A 22,682-nucleotide genomic window follows, 5' to 3' on the forward strand; every position below is an offset into this window, starting at 1 on the left:
GGGCCAAGCAGTATAAGTATACACCCTGAAAGGTGTAGAGTTTGGGACTCCATGGGAACCTTGCACAAATGTGAGGGACTGAGGGGAAGATGATGGCGATAGAAAGCAAGGTGGATTAGTCTGTTAGCCATTGCCATCCTGTTCCTGGGTCAAGGGTGGTATGGAATCTCACAGCTGCAGCAGACTATAGCTCTGTACAGTGGAAAGCTTCTCCTTCTGCTAACCTTTGACACAACAGATATGGAGGCTTTCTCTAGATTACCAGAACTAATGTCATTTCTATGCATTAGTGAGAAAAAACAGATTAGTATCTGAAGGCCAAAAGAGTCAAAGGTCACCTGCAGATGTCTATTTCTCTGCTAATCTATAATAATTAAGATATATAACATTAAGTATTCATGCAGTACACAGGAAGATAATAAACTGAGGCTAGATGAAGACCATCATTTGCACATGGCATCTTCTAGTCAGTAGCCAATGAATAACAAGTTACTGCAAATCTTCATTTTATCTTCTGGAGGGCATTGCAAAGTATCCCAATCTCACCTGCAAAGGAAATAATCAGAGCAGTTAATTCTGCAGCTAGCCCATTTCTAACACTCCTGTACATATTTATAATTTCTAGCAATTCCCTGAAAGAACAAGGTGAGCAAAGAAGTGCTGCATTGAAAACGTTTATTCAAGTCTTAGTGGGGTAAGACTTTTGCCTTCATCAGCCATACAAGGATGGCTCACAGGATCAGGGGTGCTGGCTCTCAGCAGGGTAACCAGTGTTAAGGGGGAAACATATCAGGAAAATGATAGAATGGAAAAAGAAATCTGATTAAAACCAAGGTTTTCTTTTTCTTCATTACTGAGAATCGCTACAGCCACATATCAGAATCCTGGTCTTTTCTAGCAGTTCTACTAAAACCGTGTGTTTCATAAACTACCGTCAAGTGGAAATGGTATTTTGAAGCTTGGCTAGAATTAGGAAGCAACTTTTGCACCAAAAAGGAGATGTGTGCTGCTTTATCTGGGTCAGGCTCAGAGCATTAAATGCAATCATATGAAATCTGCTATGTGGTTGCTATTTCTGATCCAAATTTTGAGGAACTGAGAATAAAAAGTCTGTAGTTCCTTACTATTGATAGTGTCAGCTAAGTTCTTCAGCTGTTTTGCATTGTCCAAGACTTCAATCCTCTGGGTGTATGGATTGTAACGAACGGAGAAAGGACGAGGGATTGTTTGAGCAAATTTCCTGAGGTGAAAATACAAAAACATATACAAACTTAAAAAGCTCCTTTTTGTAGTAACTCACTGTTCTCTTGGTGTGTGCATTCCCTGATGAGGGGAATAAGAAATTCTGCAAGAGGAAATAACTGAAATTCCTGCTGATCAATCTGAGACAGACAGCATTCTGTAACACAATTGAATCTGCATTTGTCCTTACCGCCTCTGGTTTCCTCCAAACAGGACATGCTATTGGCATGGCAACACTGTTCCTAGCTGTTGGGATTTGCCCAACTTGAAAATCTCATTATCCTTGCAGTAATGTAAAATATAGGAATTCTGATCCAAGTCTGCAATTTCTGGCAAAATAAGGTCAAGTACACAGTCCCTCCTGGCATACCAAAGACCAAGCAGAGTGCTAACTTCTAGAATGGTAGGTAGTGGATTCCAGGTCATTGCAAAGATAGGAGTCGGTCAGTGGAGTAAAGCAGCATTCTTGCCACCCCTTACTTGCAACCTTCCCTGCTGCAAAATAGTTAATTATATAACAGAATCATTAAGATTTTGGGGTTTGAGGAAAACATTAATTTGCATAACCACAGAGCTGTGGAGAGAAGGACTCTGAATGGGATGAGACGGTCAGAGCTATCGTTCCAGGCTCCTTGTAGACACCAACAGGATACTGGGTTGTATATCTTCTTCAAATTACTGAAGCTGTTGCTGAAAGAGGAAGGAAATCGTGTAGGAGTTGATTATGGGGCCTCACTATACAGACCGTGACTCAGCATGGTAAATCCCATATGCCAAGAACAGTGGGATATGCTGGATGCCACTGCCAAATCACTTCTTCAGTTTAGTGCTAATTATTATCAGCTAAGGCTGTTGTCTCAAACTGAGTTCAGTGAGCAGGCCACAAGGTGTGACTGTTGAAAAAAAATAACATTGGCTATAAAAAAAGACTTTCGTGGCACCAGTCCAGTTTTTCTAAGGGAAGAAATGCACATTAGAAGACAGTCTTCCTACATTTCAGCTGATGGTAAGATCCTAATTAGAAGAGGAATTCCTTAAGCTGAAATATTTTAGGTAAGCCTCTGAATCATTTTGGGGGGAAGTTTACTATCACACACAAACACGCGTGTCTAGGTGCAAGCCACAAACACAGGCACTGGGCCAACTCCCAGACCTCAATTTCACCTTAACCACTTTCAAATATGATCATTGAAGCAAATTAAAAAAGCTCCAAGGTAGTTTGTATAGAGTAAGGCATCATCTTCTGCTTTCTCAAGGAACTAGCTACTCAGTTAAAGTATACCGAGAAGACAGAAACATCATACAGGATATTAATGGCACAAACCACAAGAGAAGACCATCTTTCTCAGGTGTTACTCCAGAGAAAAGGGTAGAAGGAGTTGCTGCAGGCTTATGATGATTGAGGAAGTAGCAGGGAAGGTAGGGAGGTAGCGACAAAGACCTTGGAAGTGGGGAGCCTGAGCTAGCAGAATGTCTTGAGTGTCAGTATGTGTTTATCAGAGAGAGAGAGAGAGAGAGAATAGGTCTGGGACAAGTCTCTGTGTGGCATCTCCAAGTGAAAAATGTGTTGAGTTTGAACCAAGGCTAACCCCCAGTGGCTTGGCTTAACATCCAAGAATACAGTGGTGTGGTTTTTCAAACAGAAATAGAAATACTTTTGTGAGGTGGAACCCAAGCTGAACCCTAGGCACAGTCTGAGCCATTCCTGTTTCAAGAACCAGAACTGAACCTGGACCATTATTTGGAAGTTTTGTTAAACTTGAACTGAATCTGTATTTGGGTCACAGATGACTGAAAGATGGGCTGTGTAGCCCTGTAGCCTTGTAAACACACTGCTGGTAATAAGCTGGAGGCACTGTATTAAGCTAACCACAAAGGCCTCAGGATTTGGGTTATTATCCTTGCACTGACTTTTGTTTATCTGCAATAGCAGTTGTCTAATGACCATGTAGCTACTACCTAATTTTTTTTAGTTTTACTCAACTCTGAATAATCATGCTCTAAAATACCTATCATTAATAATTTTTATAGATGCAGGAATAGCACATAGTTACGCTGTACAGAGTTAAATAAATCTGACCCCAAAATAATGATGTGGCATATAAGAGTGCCAGCATGAGCTGATAGCAAAGGCCTTAAAGGTATGAGCACTCCCTACTGGTCAGCTGTTCACAATAAAGCAAACTTAGGAGCTGAGGAAAAAAAAAATGTTTAGAGGAAACAAAAGAGACAAAGAAAAAATATTTAAAATAAATAGTAAAGTCAAAAGTAACACAGATTTGCAGACAAATATAGAAAGGGCAAGATGTAAAGCATGTTAGAAAAAATAAAAATGGCCCTGAGGAAGCCTTAGGCTGAGGAGGAAGAAAGGAGGCGTCAACACCATCTACCTCCTCACAAAAGAGAGGAAGAAACACCATTCATTAACATCACAACTCTGCTCCGAAGACCTCAAGATGCTGACTACTTGACAACCCCCCACCACCGGACCGAAACTGTTGACTTAAGACACGAAACTGTTGAATTAAGACACGAAAGTGTAAAGGTGAGCATAACTTCATAGGAAAGGAGTAGATACTAGGCGATTTTTTGTGCAAGATGTTTTAACTATAGTATTGTTAAAGAGACTTGTTTTGCAATAATTAGCTGGCTTTGACCCTAAGTGTCAGTATCATTGCAATTGAACTAATAATAATTTTAAAGTGCATTTTGGTTATGCAGATGAAACCCTTCATTTGACTAACCACAAGTTCTTGGCTTCATGCCTAAGGTAAGTTCCCCTTATTGCCAAAGATTTTGAGCGTAACAACTGCTTAGTCTTTTTGAGCATTGCACAACTATCCTAATAATTCTCAAAACATTACTGTCAACCCAAGACCTGTTATGACAATGGGACCCACTGTATTGGCAATGAAATTGGGACTTCCATGGAATGGCTGGATTACCTTAGCTTTTCTTTTGCATCTTTAAAACTTTCAGCAACATAGTAGACAGGCTGGAACTCAGTAACAGGATACTTCTGCACAGAAGTCTTCTCCAGGACAAGAGGCTGAATCTCAGGCTTACTTGATAAACAGTACTATGAGCAAAAATGTAAGAAATTTATTTCAGTTAAAAAGTGCTTGAATTTGCTATGAAAGAAATAAGAAATAGAGAGCTACTGAATGCCACCCAGTTTCAGACAGGAAAAAGTTGCTCCTGTGGAATACAATGGCATACTAGGAAAGAATAGGTGTGTGTTTCCTGTGTATGTATATACTGACACATTTATTAGAGCTCTTCAGTGCAGCAGATTTCATGCTACTCCTATGCACAAAGTACAAAGCAAAATAAGGGTCTCAAGAGATTCAGAAATTTGAGCAATTATAAACATCTTTGAAATGTTTTATAGAACACACCTGCAACTCCCCAAACGAAGACAGCAGTCCTGCACCATATGCCTTCAGTGAATCACCTTCCTTACATAGTCCAAACTCCACTGTAAACCAATAAACCTAGCAAGAAAATTAGACAGAAACATGATTCCTTGATTAAAAACAGTAAGTGCACATCTATTATTTGAATACTTTTGGAGTTTACATTTCTATTTAAAATGTTGCGTTGTGTCAAATGTCAACTGCATAAATACAATAAATGTTCCCCACAAACTGAAATTCTTCTCCTGGAACGTGCACAAGGCTAGACTCAGTGTGTCTGTGAATCAGTCCAGTTCCCTGAAGTAAAACTTCATTTTGGCTGGCCAACCCAGTCAAAGTTTGAACCTCAGCTTAGAGAAGTTTTTGTCCTGTTTCATACAGAGGGCATCTAGCCGCAGGAGCAAGAGAGGGAATGGGCTGTTAGTGCAATATTGGAGGAAGACAATGTGTGGCCTAGCTTGACTTCTTGGTCTGCCATTTTGAAGGGATACCAGCTCTGGCTCAGAAGGACTGCTTCATCTATCAGAAGGAGTAAAGTTGGTGCAATGCTTTGCTCAGGTGAGTTGGTGCTGGGGACACTAATCTCATAGGCATATCCTTGGTTTTATTTGAAGTTGGTAACTCTTGCTCTAAATAGTCTCAGAGTAGGATTCAGGTGAGCCACACTGACTGCAGAGGACATTATCTGCCTGGCAGAGTGGAAGAGAAGAGACTCGTGCAGGTCGAACAGCTAGTGAAGCTGCCTCCTGAAATTTTCTGTGGGGACGTAACAACATGTAATCTCTTCTTGCCCAAAATGTTTGTGCTGAAGGAAATCTTGTCTGGGCTTCTGTGTTTAATCACAACTGTCACTTTGAATAAGAGGTGCCAAAGCTATTTTCCTTTAATGCAACTGTTTCAGGGTGGGGTTCTCCAATCATGGACTTCATTCTGTTCCCATTCAACTCTATGGGAGTTCTATCAGTGACCTCAGTGGCAGCAGAATTAAGACAACACAGGGTGCTTTGGAAAACTGAGCCCTTGCATATTAAATTACCGTGGCAAGTTTCTCGATGAAATCATCTGGAGCTCCCAGAGATGCCAGTCCAATTTCCTGTAACAATAAACCATTATTCTTCAAGCTGTTTATTGCAAACATTCTTCCTGTCTCATCTTACGTAATTTCTCACATTTTAAATGTTACCATTGCTTACTACCACACACAAATGTTTACAGGACATGTTCTTATCATGCAACATCAGTTTTAATCCAGAAATCTCTCCAGAAATGAACAAAAGGTCTTGTCCAAATATCATTTACAAGGCATGCTTTTGTGCCTGCTACAAAGCCCACTGAGGTCAAATAAATTTTTTCTCTTGCTGTGACGGGGTTTTGATTAAGTCCACAATGCACATATGAGAGATTGATACTGTCAAAAGGAGGTAAATCAATCACACCCACACACCTTAAATATTTGTTTTGATGGGCCCTGGTTGCAGGAGTTTTCCTGGAGCCTTCAATAAGTTATTTTTTCTGAACAAGAGGGCATCATTTGGAAGAACTTATTCATACCTTGCTAGCTAATAGAGATTTTCCTGGGAGGTATGCAATAGCTGGATTCAGCAGACACCCACACAAGACTGTATATAACCAGGTACCTTTCTTGGTTTGCTCTGTTGAAGACTGTGCGGTGCAAAAATTGTTGTCACACACACGCATACCCCAAGAGCACGGGAAGCCATCACCATGTCAAATCCTAATAAGCCAAGGTGCAGTAGAGTTTATCTTGAAGGAAACCTCAGTTTTGGGAAAGGGCAGAGCCTGAGGGCAATACTGAGTGCTAATTACACCAAGTTGACTTTCATATTTTGAGCAAGATGTTACATAAAGACCATTTTACCTCACTCCCTTTCTTCAGTCCTCCATCTCCTCTCCTCTCCTCTCCTCTCCTCTCCTCTCCTCTCCTCTCCTCTCCTCTCCTCTTCTTTCTGTTTCTTTCCTTCCTTCTTTCATTCCTTCTTTTTCTTTCTCTTTCTGACCTTCTTTCTGACTTTCTCTCTCTGGCTTGCTTTCTTTATGACTTTCTCGCTTTGTGTCTTTTCATGTTTTTTGGTAAGATGCAGACAAGTTTCATCCTTCATTGAGGTTTGGCTTCTTTTCCAGAGACATTAATGTTATCAAAGAGAAAGCTCCTCTCCAATGCTTGCATCCTTACTATACTTAGCCTCTTTTGTGTCTTCAATAGAAAAAAAAAATATCAACTTTCCTTAACATTTGGACTGCATGGTGGGGCAGTGATTCATCTGCCTCGTGAGCCATTTAATTTTGCTCAGAAGGGTCAACATCTACAAAAAGTTTTTTAAATTACGGCTTTGCAAAGGGTTTGCCTGGAAAAAAACAAACAAACAAAGAAGCACCTCACACAAGACAGATGTTTTGAGTTGGAGTATACGTGTTCACTTGAGTGATTTGTGTCAAGATGTCAAGCAATAAGTAAATCAGCCTCAGCCACTTTTAAATAGTATGCTTAAAAGTGAATCAGCTCCACCCCTCAAAGTTCTTGCTTCATCCTCTGAATTAACCTAGTTGCCAGTGTGTTCAATTATATAAATAGTATAATCACTGAGTAGCTTACCTGGGAAAACTGAGCGAAACTGGGATCGGCAAAGAGAGGCACATGCCCTAGGAGCTCATGACAAATATCCCTGCAGGAAAACATGACATCTGAATAAATTGAATTTAGGAAGAGCCCAGCAATGATGGATGAATGATTTAGAGCCAGCACATAGTCAAGAGTGCAGTGCTTTTGCTCCTACCAGCAAATAATGCTCAAGACTCAGAAGAGAACATTTTGCTCTAAAATCATTCTTGTGATGGAAACACTTGCATGCTCCAGGATTTTCAGTGCTTTTATCATCATGTGTATCCCTCAGAGGCAGGATAATACATTATTCTTTTTTCCTTATGGAAGAAAACCATTCATTCAGAATCACCCACCCAGGTCAGGGAAGCTCAGAGAGAAATCATCCCACCAAGAGAACATGGACTTTTCAGTTTCAAGGACAAGAAACCTCTTTAGGTGAATCTCAGGCTACTGAGTCAATTCACCATGGTGTCAATATGTATCTCGAGGGCTCAACTCCAATTCCTGTTCAGGCCCACAGCCTTCCACTGAAAGGCTGAAGCTTGCCCTTCCTCAGGTAGGACTATTTTCATCACAAGTTGAAGTTGGCATCTGGACAGGTGTGTTGGGGAAGAACTCACCTATGGGCTGTAAGATTTTTCAGAGACAGAGAAGTGATTTGGTGAGATGGAAAGGGATAAGTGATAGCATGTTCCCAGAAGGGCCAGATCTGTGGAAGACATTTCAGCCTAGCTTTGTGCGGCATGAGAATGGAGTGAGCAGAAGCAGGGAGGAAAAACGAGGGATAGAAAAATGGAGGGGAAAAGAAGATTGTGGGAAGAAGTAGGAAGCAAAGAAATGGTAAGGAAGGGGAAGAAGAATTGCAAGACTATGAAGCAGAGGAACAAAACTTTTGAAAACAGCAAGTGGAAAAGGACAAAGAACAGGGACAGAAAGAAACATTACAGCACAAAACCAAAAAAGAGAAGGGATTAGCTGTCTGGGCTTCCTCTACTTGCTGCCAGAAGCTTTCTTGCGGCATGTTGAGTCATTTGGGAACCAGATTTCACACCACTGTTTGGATAACGTTTGCTAATAGCTAAGCTGGATGCCATTATACCCTGCCCTCTCTCATCCCAACCACCACAAAAGCATGCCTTCAGTAGCAAAACTGTCTCGTTTGTCCCATAAGAACTTGCAGAAGAGGACATAGCTTGTTAAAAAGCCTAGATATCTGACAAAAATGTTTTCAAAAGAGAGCAGTCACTTGGCTGCTTTCCATTAGCGCTGTTCCCAGGAGTGCTCCAGAGTCCCACATGGTTATTATCACTTGGGCTGACCCTGCTGTTAGTCTGCTGCAACTTTACATGCTTTCTGTGCCAAAGTACTCACGGCTCTGGTGTGTACATGGGTCTGGATGCATGGCGAATATACTGCGTAGAGTGGAAGACACGGAAGGCCAGTCCAGCCAGGAAATCCCGGGAGGAGAGCAAGCCTGCAACAGGACGCAGGCGGAATCCAGTGCAGGCTGATGGGACAAAAGATGTCATCTTAAAAACAACACTTGTGTTTGGTTTATCCTTAACTTCCCTCCTCAGATTGGAAAAAGTTTGTTAATTTTCTTTGCTCTCCTGAAGTTAAACTGTGAAAGAGCAAAGAATTTTCTACCCACATATATCCCTATCACAGTATTTGAACACCTGTACCATCATGCTCCTGGAAGTTTTAGACTGAGTCTTGGGATACAAGCTAAGTGATGTGGTCAAATACCATGGGGAGCCTGTGATAAAGTGGGCACTGCTTTTCCATCTCTGGAAGCACCACCCGCACTAATAGCTGAGGCTTTTAATTTGATTTGGTTCTTTCATATGCTTCAAACATACTCTGCAAGAACTTTGAAATATCTTCAAGCTGGGGAATGTTGTCCTCTCGGTAGCCACAGTACTTTTCCAGCAATGGGAACACATGGTTGTGTTCATAACAAGCATGAGTTGGATAGAGACTCTTCAGCTCTCTGAAGACAGTTCCCCATGTTTTCTTTTCTTCTTCTGTGTAGGTGACTCGAGGAATAGGTTGACCACTGGAAAGAAAATGAACACTCTCCATAGGAGCAACAGAGAAAATGTCCTATGCCACCAGTATGATACTCAGGAGTTTTACATGGGCTTGCCACAAGCTGCTGCTGCAGGAAGGGAGGTGCCTTTGGTCTGACATGCAGGTCCAAAAGGAGCCTCACTTGCTTCTAGGCACAGGCTGGGAAGGACTTTATTGACCTCAGCTGAGATATTTGCCTTTATACAACTCCTTGCATTATTGTGGTAACAATAAATTATTGCTTATTTGTCTTATCAAGATGTTCTAAAAATATTTGCTGGCTGTTTCCATTTATGTGCATTTCTAGATACGGAGCAGCTGTTGTATTTCTTGCTCTAATACACATTACATTAATTGTTTTGGTTACAACAAGGAAATCATCAGCTCCAGAAAACTCTGTTTCTTGGAAGGGCAGAGAAATTCTGTTCTATGCTTTATGCTGTAACAGATGGAGACGCCAGCTAGTTTGACTTTTTATAATTGTAATGAGCAATTTTGAGTCAAATCCCACCCTCAGGCCTCCATGTGCTTAGCTCACGTTGAAGCTAGTGGGAATTAGACAATCACAAGCAATGTAGTTTGGCCTCCTGTGAATAGTAAATTCTTTAGCAATAATGATAGGCCATAGGTGAACCCAGCAGCTTTGAAAAATCAAAGGGGTTTTAAGTAACTTAATAGGGTTAACATCACTGCTGGCATAATGTTAGAGCTTTCCAAGCCCCAGAGACTGACTGTTAAACTCGTGATGACACCCCACCATCTCCCAGTCACTCGTTTTTCCCTGAGCCTCAGGGCAGCTCCTCTGGAGCACCACCATTTTCTGTCTCTCTGTATCAGCGCTCCTTGATCTGTGGAGCTTTAAACATCATGTTGAATTATGAGGATCGCTGGGGGATTGTTGTTCCTATAGCACTCCTAAGTAATCCTCAGCCACCTTCCAGGGCTACAGGGGGAAGCTGTGGCTTTAAAACCTTTCAAGTTCCAATTCAAAAATCTCAGGGATTAACAGGACCAGAAGCAAAGGAAAGCAGAGGAAAGATGCAAGTTAAAGCAAAGAAAAGAGAAGTCAAGGAAATTAAGCATTCAACAATGGGCAAAAGTATCAAGACAGAAGACAAAAGAGCAAAGACAGTGTAGAGAGGCAAACAACAGAAGAGGACAAAATAGGTGCAAAACAACACACAGAAGAAGTTGAAGTTGATGGCAGGAAGAACAGTACAAGACAAGCAGTCAGAGACCCACCTTACCTTTATACCTGGGTAGCACCTTCACAGGCTAAGCACATTTTCCTTTTCACATACTTCCCATGAAGCCTGATAACTTTGGTTGTCCATCTTCTGCCTGGTTCTCTGTATCTCTGTCTCCTCATGCCAGAGACACCCCCTTGACCTCTCATCCCCACTGTAGACCCTGAAAGGCATGTCCACCAGGTGTAGCACCCAGGGCACAGATATCACAGATCCTTCTGGGCCTTCCTGAATCAACACCCAAAGTCACAAAAACCACATGCCTTCTTTCCACAAGCTTCAGAAGCCCAGATGTGGGCTTTCACACCCTACTCACTGCTCTGTTACTAAAAGACCTAATTGGGAAGTCCAAGAACTTCACATAAAAGGTGCTTTCAGGACATAGGTCTAGGTCTGTATAGGTTCTGTTTGCAATGTGTCTGAGGACCTGGATAACAGACTAAATATTAGCTAGTTACATCTTGGAATATACTGATTTTTTCTTCATAAGATGGTTTCAGTTTGAATCTTGAGAGAAGGGGGTGGTTAACATGTCTTTTTATTTTATTTCTATATAGGATATGGTGAAAGCCTACAAACTAGAGACCAGAATTTGCTATTCATTATGCAGGAAAGGTAAATATTCTGTGGGATGCCTATGAATGATCATTCGATCCATCTACATCTGGCCACAAAGTATTAACCAAATTTTCTAGTTATAAACCCAACTTCTGACTTTTTTCACCTTTTTTTTTTTTTTTTTTACTTTCCATCTATCAGTCCAGTTTTGTCTCTTATTTTTGATTAGATTATTATGTCTTTGGCTCAGAAACTATATTTTCATCACAGTCCTATGTAAAGTGGAGCCCTAAATGTACAACATATGTTACTTTATCCTTTGGAATCACAATTTTATCAGTCTCAGCAAGAACTGGGCCCAGTAGTACTGATATAAATGTGTGGTGGCTCTGGGAATATCTCCTCCAGATCTGATCACTGAAAGCAATCAAGCAAGCTCATTCTAACTGAATTTATCATCTCTATTCATTTGTTTTTCTTGGGAAATGAGAGCCCACGTTGCTGATTGCAGCTGGGTCAGACATGATAAAAGTAGAGTATTAGCATCAGAACCATAAGTTATTCATCATTTTAATAGCATGTGAAGCTCCTGCTTTAATGTAAATGATAGGCACTCCTCCCCCAGCCCTGATTTAATAGGGAAAATACCAAAAGCAGCTTTATTCAAAGCTCAGGTCTTCACAGTAGCAACAAAGTCTGCTGCTCAATTAGACAGCAAAGCCGGGGAAGAGCTGTGTTGTGGAGAAAGAAGTGAAGTGACGTTCTCCTTTGAACGTGTGCCTGGAACAATTTACTTTTGTTTTACTGTGATTTGGGGATAAATGGGTGAACAACAAAATTTAAATGCATGGCAGAGAAAAGCCAACAGCAGGAGGATGTTTGTGGAAAAATAAGGATTGCCAGCAGGGTGAAAGCCCTAGGAGAGGGCAGGAGATGTGGGCTTGCTCACTGCCCATACACTGAGCACTCACTGTCTGTAGTTGTAGGCAATATCAGCAAACTCCTTCCTTCGGGCTCGGTACACAGGATCTTTGAAACCCTAAAGAGAAACAGCAGAGGTCAGTCCCTGCATAAGTGCAGATCATGAGCAGTCTTAATCTCAGTGATCTTTCCCAGTCTGCAGGGTGACCAGAGCATCCATTCAGCCACAGCTTCCTAGCACTTCTCACCCCACATACCCTTTCATTTTCTCCTTTCCACTTGCTGAAAAAAAAGAGAAACATGCTCCTTTACAGTGCCAACAAGGTGCTCCCACAAGAGCAATATACTGAATCAATGGCACTCAGGTAATCATGTCCTTCTGGTTTCTCATGAAGCTTGTTGCAGTTTCTGGCACAGCTGGGCTGATCTAGAGGAGCCGAACTAAACCACATTAGAAAGACATTCATCAACTCAGTCAGACTTTTTAGGCAGATTTTCAGCATGAGCCACACTCAGAGGTGCTCATTTTTAAACTGTTAGAAGAACAGTAGGCACTTAGCAGGCCCTAACACCCTATTTTCACTACAAAGTCAACCATTGGAAGGGATTTAATTACTACAGAGAATGTCTAATAGACCTCGTGGTTAGGAGTTTGACCTTTTACAGCTAATTACCAATAAAACCAAGGATAAGAAATATAATCCCTAAATCTTCGTCTAGGATAACCATTCTCCTATCCCAGTGTGCTTGGTATTTAGACTAAAAGCTCCTCAGGGCTAGAGTGTCTTCACCATCTAAAGTGGAGAAATATCCTTCCAAGCTAGGACACACTTCTGCAGGGTAAGCAGCAACAACTCACTGGGAACCGTGACAGTTCATGATTTCATCTCTTAGTGGTGTACAGCACAACCGGATCAAGGGGCCACAAAACACAACCAAGGATGTGTTTCACAAAACACATCAGGAAAACACAACAGGAAGCAGCTGGAGTGGAGATCTAAAGAGTGTGAATCAAAAAGAGGTAGCTAATGGCCTAAACAATGCACTGTCCAAAATTAACCTGACATAGTGGTATTTGTGATTAAATCCCATACCAACTAACTAATAAAAACACAGCTTCCTTTAGTTTCTCCTTTTCTGCACTCTATTTACCCCAGCAGTGTACTCTGCACAATTATTTACCCCAGCAGCTGGGTTTCTTTTTTAAGGTATAAACTACTCAGCAACTAATTCTAGGAACTGGACCAGAGATGCTTCATTCCTTTTAATACTTTGTTGTTGTTTCTTTTTTCAAATACAATGTTGGTCTATTTCTGCATGACACAGAAGGGGGCTATTGACTTACTGTATCTCCTTTCGTTCTGCCTTTCATATAACCACACTGAACATCATGAATCATTGTACATGATACATAACACATCTCAAATTAAGCAATAGGTAGTGAATGACTAATCACCCCATCTCAATTAAACTAATGGCAGCAATTTTTGTTGCACTACATGTAATTTACTTATAATCACTCTATCTCAATTAAACTAATAGCAGCAATTTCTGTTGCACTGCATGGAATTCAGTGTGTTTTGACAAATGAAAATAAGTTGTTGTTTGCTTGGAGAGGGAATAGAAGCAGAAAATATTCGTGTTTCTGGAAGAGCCAAAAAACCACTGAAATTTTTTTAGCAGCTACACCAATGAGCAAAACTTTCTGACCCTATTATTTAAACCACAAACTTTTTGAAACAAGAACCTTTTCTTTTGTTGTGTCTCACCATACAAAAACCGTGTCAGATTTAACCACTACATAACAAGGCACTAGGCTCAATTGTGTTTATGGAATCAAGGATGAAAAAAGCAGTCTTCTTATCTCTGGGCTATGATATGTTGCTTTTGAAGTTTTTCTTGCTAGTGATTCACAAAATTAGTCTGAATTCACCACATCAGAGCTACCTGGGAAAACTAGAGGTGTCCTTGTAGTGGTATTGTCCTGTGATGATCACTATGACTTTTAAGTCTCCTGGTATTTGCTCAAATTAAAGCAACCTTTGTCTTATTTACTTCATAACCAGGGATTAGGCTGATTCTAACCTTAGAAATGTGGTACCCTATGAGTCTTAGTCTACCAGATTTGTCTTAAAGCAGAGCAAATATAAATGAGAGAAACATCTGTCCCGATAACTAGAAACATAAAGCTCTGTTACTTACAGGATGATCAGCATCCAATTCTGCTCCATAGCTTAGGATCTGATTGGCAAACCTGTCCAGCTCCTGGATACTTCTTGGGAACCATGGCACTGCAAAACAGAAAAGAAATAGAGACTGATATGCTTCTTCGCTACTTGGTTTGGGATATCCTTCTGGTCATTCCATCTTTTAATCATAAATATAAAAATAAATAAGCAAGGGGCTAAATTCTGTGGGCTGCAATGACCTTTCTCTGCAGTAAGTGGCAAGAGTAAACACTGCAAATTGTCTTGAATTTGTTGGAAGAACACAGAATTCAAGAATGTCTAGTGCTTGGTGCAAACCTGACTTGTAATGTTTGTGAGTTTCCATTTATTATTCTGGTCTCTTGGCTTACCAAAATGTAAGAATTCTTCTAGAGTATCCTTTCTTTCACAGTAACTACAATGAGCCATTTCAAAAGAACAGCAAGAAATCCACAACAAGAAGGATACAATTTTTGTTTGGCCCTTTGAAAATCTATTTCTAAGACCTACTTGATGGCCTCACTTAGCTGGGATGCTGAAATAAAATTATAAATGGCACCCTAATGCCTCAGACTAGCATTGTATTACTTCAATTATTATACAATAATGCATTCATTTAATTAATATTCTGTGCGTGGTTCTCTATTGCCTTGTAACTCACATACTATCTGTACTGCCTATGGTGCAGCCAGGATATGGAATGGGACAACATTACACAGCATGTAATGCCCATGTGGCCATCCTTTTACAGAAGGACATGAGACTTTGCCTGTGTATTTCAAGCACAGAAACCATGGGCTGTCTTTGAGCACTCCCATCACTTCTCTGCACCACTTCCAGTTCTGCCACTCTTGTTCTAAGGAAAGGTCACAGACCTCTATCAAACGATGTGTCTCATGTACAGGCCATGGAGTCGTGTCCCATTATGCTCCCTCACACTGTACAGAGTACAGTACAAAGTACAAGTCAGCAACATGGATTTCAAGGCTAATATCACCCAAAGTTCTGCTGGTTCAAGCCCAGGGGCTTTCAGCAGTCTCTGTATCAATAAAATGTTTGCAGTTGATTTAGTGACTTTGTTACACAAATGGGTACCACTTGCTCAGTCACTGCTTGGAAAACAGCTCATTCTGCTGTGTGGCTGTCTGCTCAGCTAGGAGCACTGCCACCCAGCCATACCTTCCCATCTGATTTTGGGGTTTGTGCCAAGTGAATCAGATCCCCAGCTGGCAGCTGCTGCATGAGCTCCCTGATGTGCCTTGCTGATGGGGCTCATGCCAGATCTGATGGACCACTTGCAGTATAAGAGGATCACTCTGTCTCCAGGACTATTCAGCCTTGCTTTCTGCTGAGCCTAACAACACAGAGAGCACTTATGGTGCTGGGTTTCTCCAAGACACCTGCACAGAGGGCCCGGAGCAACAACAGCATATTTACAGGGCACAATTTGGGCAACCACAGCTCAGCCTCAGCCAGAGTGCTCACTCCCCCTGACCTACTGTCCCACCACCAGCCTGGTTCTACCCAATGCTCCCACTGGGAGCCCTCACATCTGTTTCAGGCAGCTGGTGACTGCCAAGGAGGCAGCCAGGGAGGTCCCAGGCTGCCTGGACTGCAGAGACCCGGCATGGCAGTGCTGCCGGTGCGCCTCCCATTCTCCAGCCCAGCAGAAATGGGTTTTGGTCCCCCCCAACTCCGACCTGCACATCCGTGTGCTTTGTCGTAAAAAAAAAAACAACACGAAAAAGTCACTAGATGGCAGCAGCAGGCCCAGGAAGTTCTTCAGAAAATAACCGTCTGCTGGGTGTACCGCTAGCTCTAGCTTCTCCAGAAATACTCTTCTCATCTTGCTGTTAGCAACTTTCCTGCACCTCCAACCTCTTGCGCTAAACTAGTCAGAGGGGGTGAGCAGAAAAATGTGTGTTGGAGTCCTAGAAAGGAGTCACTACTCACACCACGTGAAGGATGAGCACACCCTGCTATCCTGCCCCTATTTTCTATTTTGGCAGTGAGGCACTGGGTTTATCTCCTAGCTCTGCCACTGAGCTTTTTGTGATGGTGGGGGAATCATGTCACTGTTGTATGCTTCAGACTTCTCCATACCAACTTGGGGTGAGGCACACTGTTAAATGTTTTCATAGTAGGGACTGGGAAAAGGAAAGGGAAAAGGAAAGGGAAAGGGAAGGGAAGGGAAGGGGAGGGAAGGGAAGGGAAGGGGAGGGAAGGGAAGGGAAGGGGAGGGAAGGGAAGGGAAGGGGAGGGAAGGGAAGGGAAGGGGAGGGAAGGGAAGGGAAGGGGAGGGAAGGGAAGGGAAGGGGAGGGAAGGGAAGGGAAGGGGAGGGAAGGGAAGGGAAGGGGAGGGAAGGGAAGGGAAGGGGAGGGAAGGGAAGGGAAGGGGAGGGAAGGGAAGGGAAGGGGAGGGAAGGGAAGGGAAGGGGAGGGAAGGGAAGGGAAGGGGAGGGAAGGGAAGGGAAGGGGAGGGAAGGGAAGGGAAGGGGAGGGAAGGGAAGGGAAGGGGAGGGAAGGGAAGGGAAGGGGAGGGAAGGGAAGGGAAGGGGAGGGAAGGGAAGGGAAGGGGAGGGAAGGGAAGGGAAGGGGAGGGAAGGGAAGGGAAGGGGAGGGAAGGGAAGGGAAGGGGAGGGAAGGGAAGGGAAGGGGAGGGAAGGGAAGGGAAGGGAAGGGAAGGAAAGGAAAGGAAAGGAAGAAAAGAAAAAAGAAAACTGTCTGGCAGCAAAGGATTTGTCAGTCTTAGAGTGGATAACCACTATTCTCAGAGATGCACCATGATTTGAAGGCTCTGGGCTGTGCAGACAAATTGATGGAGGATGAAGTCTGCAGTGGATTTCAGAAGTGAAGTATGTAGGGTTTTGCTGCCCTGAATCAGAAAGGTCTAGATGGGCAGGGTTTGAATCACTGCAGCCTCAAGAAGGGATAAAATGGATAGATAATAGCAGCCTATTTTCATTAAATACATTTGTTGCTCAAGATTTGCAGAGTATTTAGTGCAGAGCTCGTGATAAACTCTGGGACAGACTGATTCCCAGGCTGATGTCGTGTCAGTCCCAGGCATGGAGATGCATGGTTTGGTTTTCCTCCATGCAGGAGCAGCACCTTATCTTCTAGGAATACACTCCCTATATGTACCTGACTTATTTTCAGCAGACATCTACCCTCTTCCCAGGTCCCCCAAGACACTGGTGGTAGCTAAGAGAGAGGAGCTCTGAGCTCGCAGAGCTGGATGAAAGGGACAGCGTGTGAAGGAGGTCCTGAGGATGCTTAGTGCTATTTGCACTGGCATAGCTGCTGTTAAGTTTGGTCCTGGAAAGTCCTGAGCCTTCTCAGCTCTGTTGGAAACAAGAATCAAAGGTCCTGTGGACAGCCCCAGGACAGGCACTGCACCAAGCCTATACAGCCCTCCCATTGGGGAGCAGGGTGCAAAAGGGCTACTGAGTCTTCTGTCCAGCTGTGGCATGCCAGGAGCCTGTCCCCAGCAACTACTTAAAATATCAAATCAAATTACTCCCCGTCTGAATCTATCCTGTATTTTATTTGCAATATCTTCCTCTAGCCCGTTCACCAGACTTGCTGTCTGTCTGCATGTCCATTAATGAATTGCCAGGGCAAGCTGTTGCAACACTGGGCCTCTGTGAAAGTCTGAGGAGCAAACATGGGCTGATCAGTAATAAATATTGATTTGTCTGTAAGTGAAACAGCAGCATTTATGGGATTGTGCTGGACACCCAAGTGGTGACCAAATTACCATGGGGTCAAATGCTTAGCAGAATGCTAATAAGCCATTTATGTGAGAGGCACCAAAGCAGTGGCAGCGAGGACTTCTGGAGAACTCCTCCATTTGGATCATTATGAGAAGGGTCAAAGACAGGTCTATGCAATTTATAGCTGTTCAAGGTCCAGGTTTAGCCCTTTTTTAAGCAGTCACAAATGCTTTGGCCAGCCTCAGGGTTTAGGAAACAAGACCCCTACAGAACCTCAGCTCCCAGTGTGTCTCAGAAACGCAATAAATTGTCTGGATTTCCCTAATGCTGCAACAGAATAATATTCAATTCTTCTTATTCATGGGCTCCAAGTGGACTGCAGATACCCAGCTCATTTCCAAAAATAAAGAGCCATGAAGAGATTTCACAACATACCTTTTCATCTCTATAAAGGGCTTTTGGCTTAGTGACTTCTAGCCCATCTTATCCAAAGCTCTAAAACTACCTTTGGATTTAGAGTATTTTGTTGGCCTGCTCTCAGCTGAAACTACACTATTGATCCAAATCTGACATTTACAACTATTGGGATGTGTGGAACGGAAATCAAAAATATATTTCACATTTAATTGAGAAAAGACTCTAAAAGCGCTTAAAGTGACCTGACCAGACAAAAAAGAAAAAAAAAATATTAAACAAAAAATTATCCCTTGCCCAATAAATCACATACACACTGAACTATACAGAATGAACAGAATACAGAAATTTCTTCTGACTGTCTGCAAAGCAGTGTGCCAAGAATAGCAATGTGTGCTTCCTACACAAAACTGAGCAAAACAGGTGTGGTTTTTTTTTTCTCAAATCACAAGCATAAGCAAAATGAGTCCTTAGCAAGGAAGGACTGAAAACATCTTTAGGCAGCAGTGAAAGAACTGGTCCCACAGGAGCCCCAACTGCCTCCAGGAGGAGGCCTGCACAGCCTTTACCTGCCCACTGAGAAGAGTGTGACAGTTTCCCCATAAAACATATTTCTGAGATTTTGCTCCCTGGAGGCATGTTGCTCTCAGTCTGTATTTCAGGAATAAAATTTCATGCAGGTGGATTATGGCCAAAGTTGCCAGGAGGATACATTTGAAAGGCAAGCTGACCTAAAGGCACGACAAGGCGTGTTATTTGTTAATGCCATCACTGATAAAGGACAGCATCTTATCACACTTCCTACAGCTTGGGCTGCTCCCATCTCACTCTGCCCTTGTAACTGCTTCAGTCCAGAACTTGTCACCCACAGTTCATCTACTCAGCAGGGATTGTTTGACCTTTCTAAACGTCTTTGGGGACTTCAGTTTCATTGGACCCTTACTACTCCTAAGAGAAGCTGAAACTGGAAAAATGAAAGGGCAAAAAGAATACTAATCTTCCTCTCCTTGACAATGAATTGCTCACATTTTATACTATTTCTGAGTTACTGAAACTAACAAAGAAACACAAGTTTTCCTCTACGACAGAAGGGGATCAAGTCCCTTTCTGCAGTACAGACAGGATAATCTAGCCCAAAAAACCTTTGATCAACACAGTAACATGCAGTGAAATTCTAATCCTACAGATGGCCATGGGAGTTTTGACTTCTGTGAGGTCAGCATTTCATTCACAAGCCTTTCTTGGCTGATATTTTGATCTGTGTCTCTAACCAGTTCTGGACTATGCTTATAAATACAATATAACTTTATTATTTAAAGAATTTTACTGTTGAATAAAGTTTATTATTAACTTCTTTACAGTAATTAGAAAAACAAAAGCAATGGCAAACTCTGCTGGGCCCTGTAGCTTTTTTTGGGAACTAAAAAAGCCCCCAAAAGAAAACCTTTGATTTGACATGATCATAAATCACCTAATCAACCTTTTGTCCCCTTCATCTCATGAATGGAGAAAACTGACCCAAAGAGAATCTGCCTTCTTCTTTTTCATCTTCAAATGTAATGTCATGGGTAGGGCACAAAAGAAACGGTAAAAGGATTACCAGCACTGATCTCAAGAAGGTATTAATGTCCTTTCATGTTGTTCATAGGAAGGAAGAGGAAGATTCAGACCTAAAGTATTTTGAAGTCTGAAATCCTATTAAATTCACATCTGTTATCTGAAGGAGCATTTAAGAATGTCTCAGACTGAATGCTGGGCAGCCACCACTGTACCAGGCAGCCTCATCTCCAGCAAATCTGTGAGAGTTAGGAGCATGGACAACTCACAAAATCTTTCCTTAGAATTACAACTGAACTCCCTGGGATTTCTTATAGGAATGGAGAGTTATTCCTTCTCCCACCAAATTGGGTGGCAGAGCCTCCCTAGTTTCAGAAGCAGGAGTGATGGGCATCCACAAACCCAAAAACTGGAGAGGCAGATGGATGGTGTCGGACTCACATGTACCTGTGTAAAGAACACATAGCTGGGGGCACAGTCACCCTCTGGGATTCTTCTTCCCCTTCTCTCACCTCAGCCCAGAGTTGCCATACTTCTTCAGGAAGGTGAAAGACAGTTTTTAATAGGTGACATTTTTCACAACATGACACTGTAGAGGCTTGACTCTGCTGAGCACTGAACAGACATGGATTTGTTGTGGGGATGAGGTGGGAAGGGAAAAAAGACAGCCTGTGTCTCTCAGGGGAACTGATCTACCATCTACAAACCAAATCCATGCGTGCAGCTGCAGATTTTGCTGGAACTGTCATCTTAAATTGTGATTGAGTTTACGTGGGTTTTTTGAATAGGGGCAGACAGCAACTAGACAGATGTAGTTCATCCCACGTGGAGATCCTTGTCATCTCTCTCCTTCTAAGTTCTCATGTGGGCAGTGAACATAGGAAGAGGCTAAAAGTGTACCAGCCCTTCAGCGGCGCTCAGTGGTGCAAAGGCTATGGGACCTTTCCCACAGTCAGAGATCCAGGGGACATGTCATTGGACTTGCTAGTCTAACCTATCTGCATTAAACATGATCGTATGGGCCCCACTCGCACTTCTTATACCTTCACGTTACAGGTGTGTATCAGGAACAAAAGCTGCCACCCTTTATGACTTGCCAAAAGTTGTGTATACAAGTGCTGCCTATTTTAAAATAGGGCAGAGACTGGGAGCAGAATATAGATGTACCTATAACTTTCTGCACCATTGCTTAGGGATTTACAAGTTGAGCCTTTAGCCTGTAACACCAATCATCTTCAGATCCTGGTTAACTTCTGCAACTAGTGTAACAAGCTACCACAACAAGCTGTCTTTAAGAGACTGTGAGTGCTGCCAACCAACCAGACAGAGGACAACACAACCCCATAACACTAGCTCCCAGGACACCTAGCCAGAAGCACAGCAAAAGATGGAGCACAGAAGTTTACACAGAGAGAAAAACCTCCAAATGAAAAAGCTTACAACGGAGGCAAAATCAGCAGAACGGGAGGAAATGCAGCCATACAGATCCAAGAGGAAATCCTTTGCTACAGGAAAAATAAGTTATTTAAGTATGTGATATAAATATTCCTTGTAAGCATTATCCTTTTCATGTATCCTTCTTACCAGTATCCTTCTTCTTTGTTCGTGAAAGCTCGTGGACTGTTGCTCCAATATCATTTCTCAAGGACTTGATGATATTGTCCAATGCAGGGACATTCTTTCCTTCCAAGTTAATGAAGAATTCATACTCATCTTTGTTGAGACGGGAAGGTCGGGACTCAATGTGGGTCAGGTTTATACCTTTTTCCTGTGAGAAAGAGAGATTTGGGTCCCACAGGATTTCAGGGATGAAATACGACATAAAGACTAGCTAAAATTGATGTGTCGGTCAACAACCCATACTATACAATCCAAGTAACTCAAAAGTAGAGACTTGCCTCTGATGGCCACTGGACTGAGGACTTTCATAACAGGGAGAGAATCAAAAAGGAAGAATGAGGAGGATGGGGGGATTCACCCTTGTGTGGAACACCAACACAAATACTACTGTACTACATACACTTGAAAAAGGTGGAAGCAGAAGACAAGTTGTAAGAACACTTTGCATTGTAAATGGCGACTCCAGTACCGCAAGTACATAATGGAAGTTTGTCTGTGTGGACAAGAACTTTTCCCCAGGATCAAGACAGGAAGTAGGCATTCTACCTGTGGAGAACACTCTGATGAGAAACTGAATGCTAAATTTATGACAATCTTGAAAGGAGGTTGGAAAAGCAAGCAGCTGGACACCCTGTGAGATGAGCTTCTGCCAAGTCACTGCACAGTCACCTGCAAAGCCACCTGCACAGTTTCTAGGGCCGTAAGCAGGTGCTAGGCAGAGATCCAATGGGAAGCATGGATCTGCACCAAAAAGGTACAGGTTTGTGCAAATAAAAACATGAGTGTTTTAAATCACAGAATCATAAAATCACAGAATCACAGAGTTGCTGAGGTTGGATGGGGCCTCTGGACACCTTCTGGTCCAACAGTGTGCTCAGGCAGCACCTACTAGAGCAGACTGTTCAGGGCTGTGTCCGGTTGAGTTCTGAGTATCTCCACAGACAGAGACTCCACAACTTCCCTGGCAACTGCTCCAGGGCCTGATCACTCTCATAGCAAAGAATTCTTTTCTTTAGCATGAAAATTCAAATTCCATCTCACTGAATGTCTTCACTGAGCAGTAGCATAGAATCATAGAATCATAGAAT

General features: G+C 42.5%; 1 protein-coding gene across 1 annotated transcript; it reads right to left on the reverse strand.

Moving 5' to 3' along the window:
* Positions 1-272: 272 nt before the first annotated feature.
* On the reverse strand, positions 273-21,742 carry PAH (phenylalanine hydroxylase; the record flags this gene model as incomplete). Its single annotated transcript, XM_008940657.1, has 11 exons — positions 273-546; positions 1,125-1,240; positions 4,188-4,321; positions 4,641-4,736; positions 5,695-5,751; positions 7,273-7,342; positions 8,653-8,788; positions 9,144-9,340; positions 12,131-12,198; positions 14,283-14,371; positions 21,559-21,742. Coding segments are annotated over 11 exons (1,191 nt in total), but the record flags the coding sequence as incomplete, so codon positions are not given.
* Positions 21,743-22,682: the final 940 nt, after the last annotated feature.

Source organism: Merops nubicus, unplaced genomic scaffold (assembly GCF_000691845.1).
Source record: "Merops nubicus isolate BGI_N331 unplaced genomic scaffold, ASM69184v1 scaffold40845, whole genome shotgun sequence".
NCBI classification, from domain to species: Eukaryota; Metazoa; Chordata; class Aves; order Coraciiformes; family Meropidae; genus Merops; species Merops nubicus.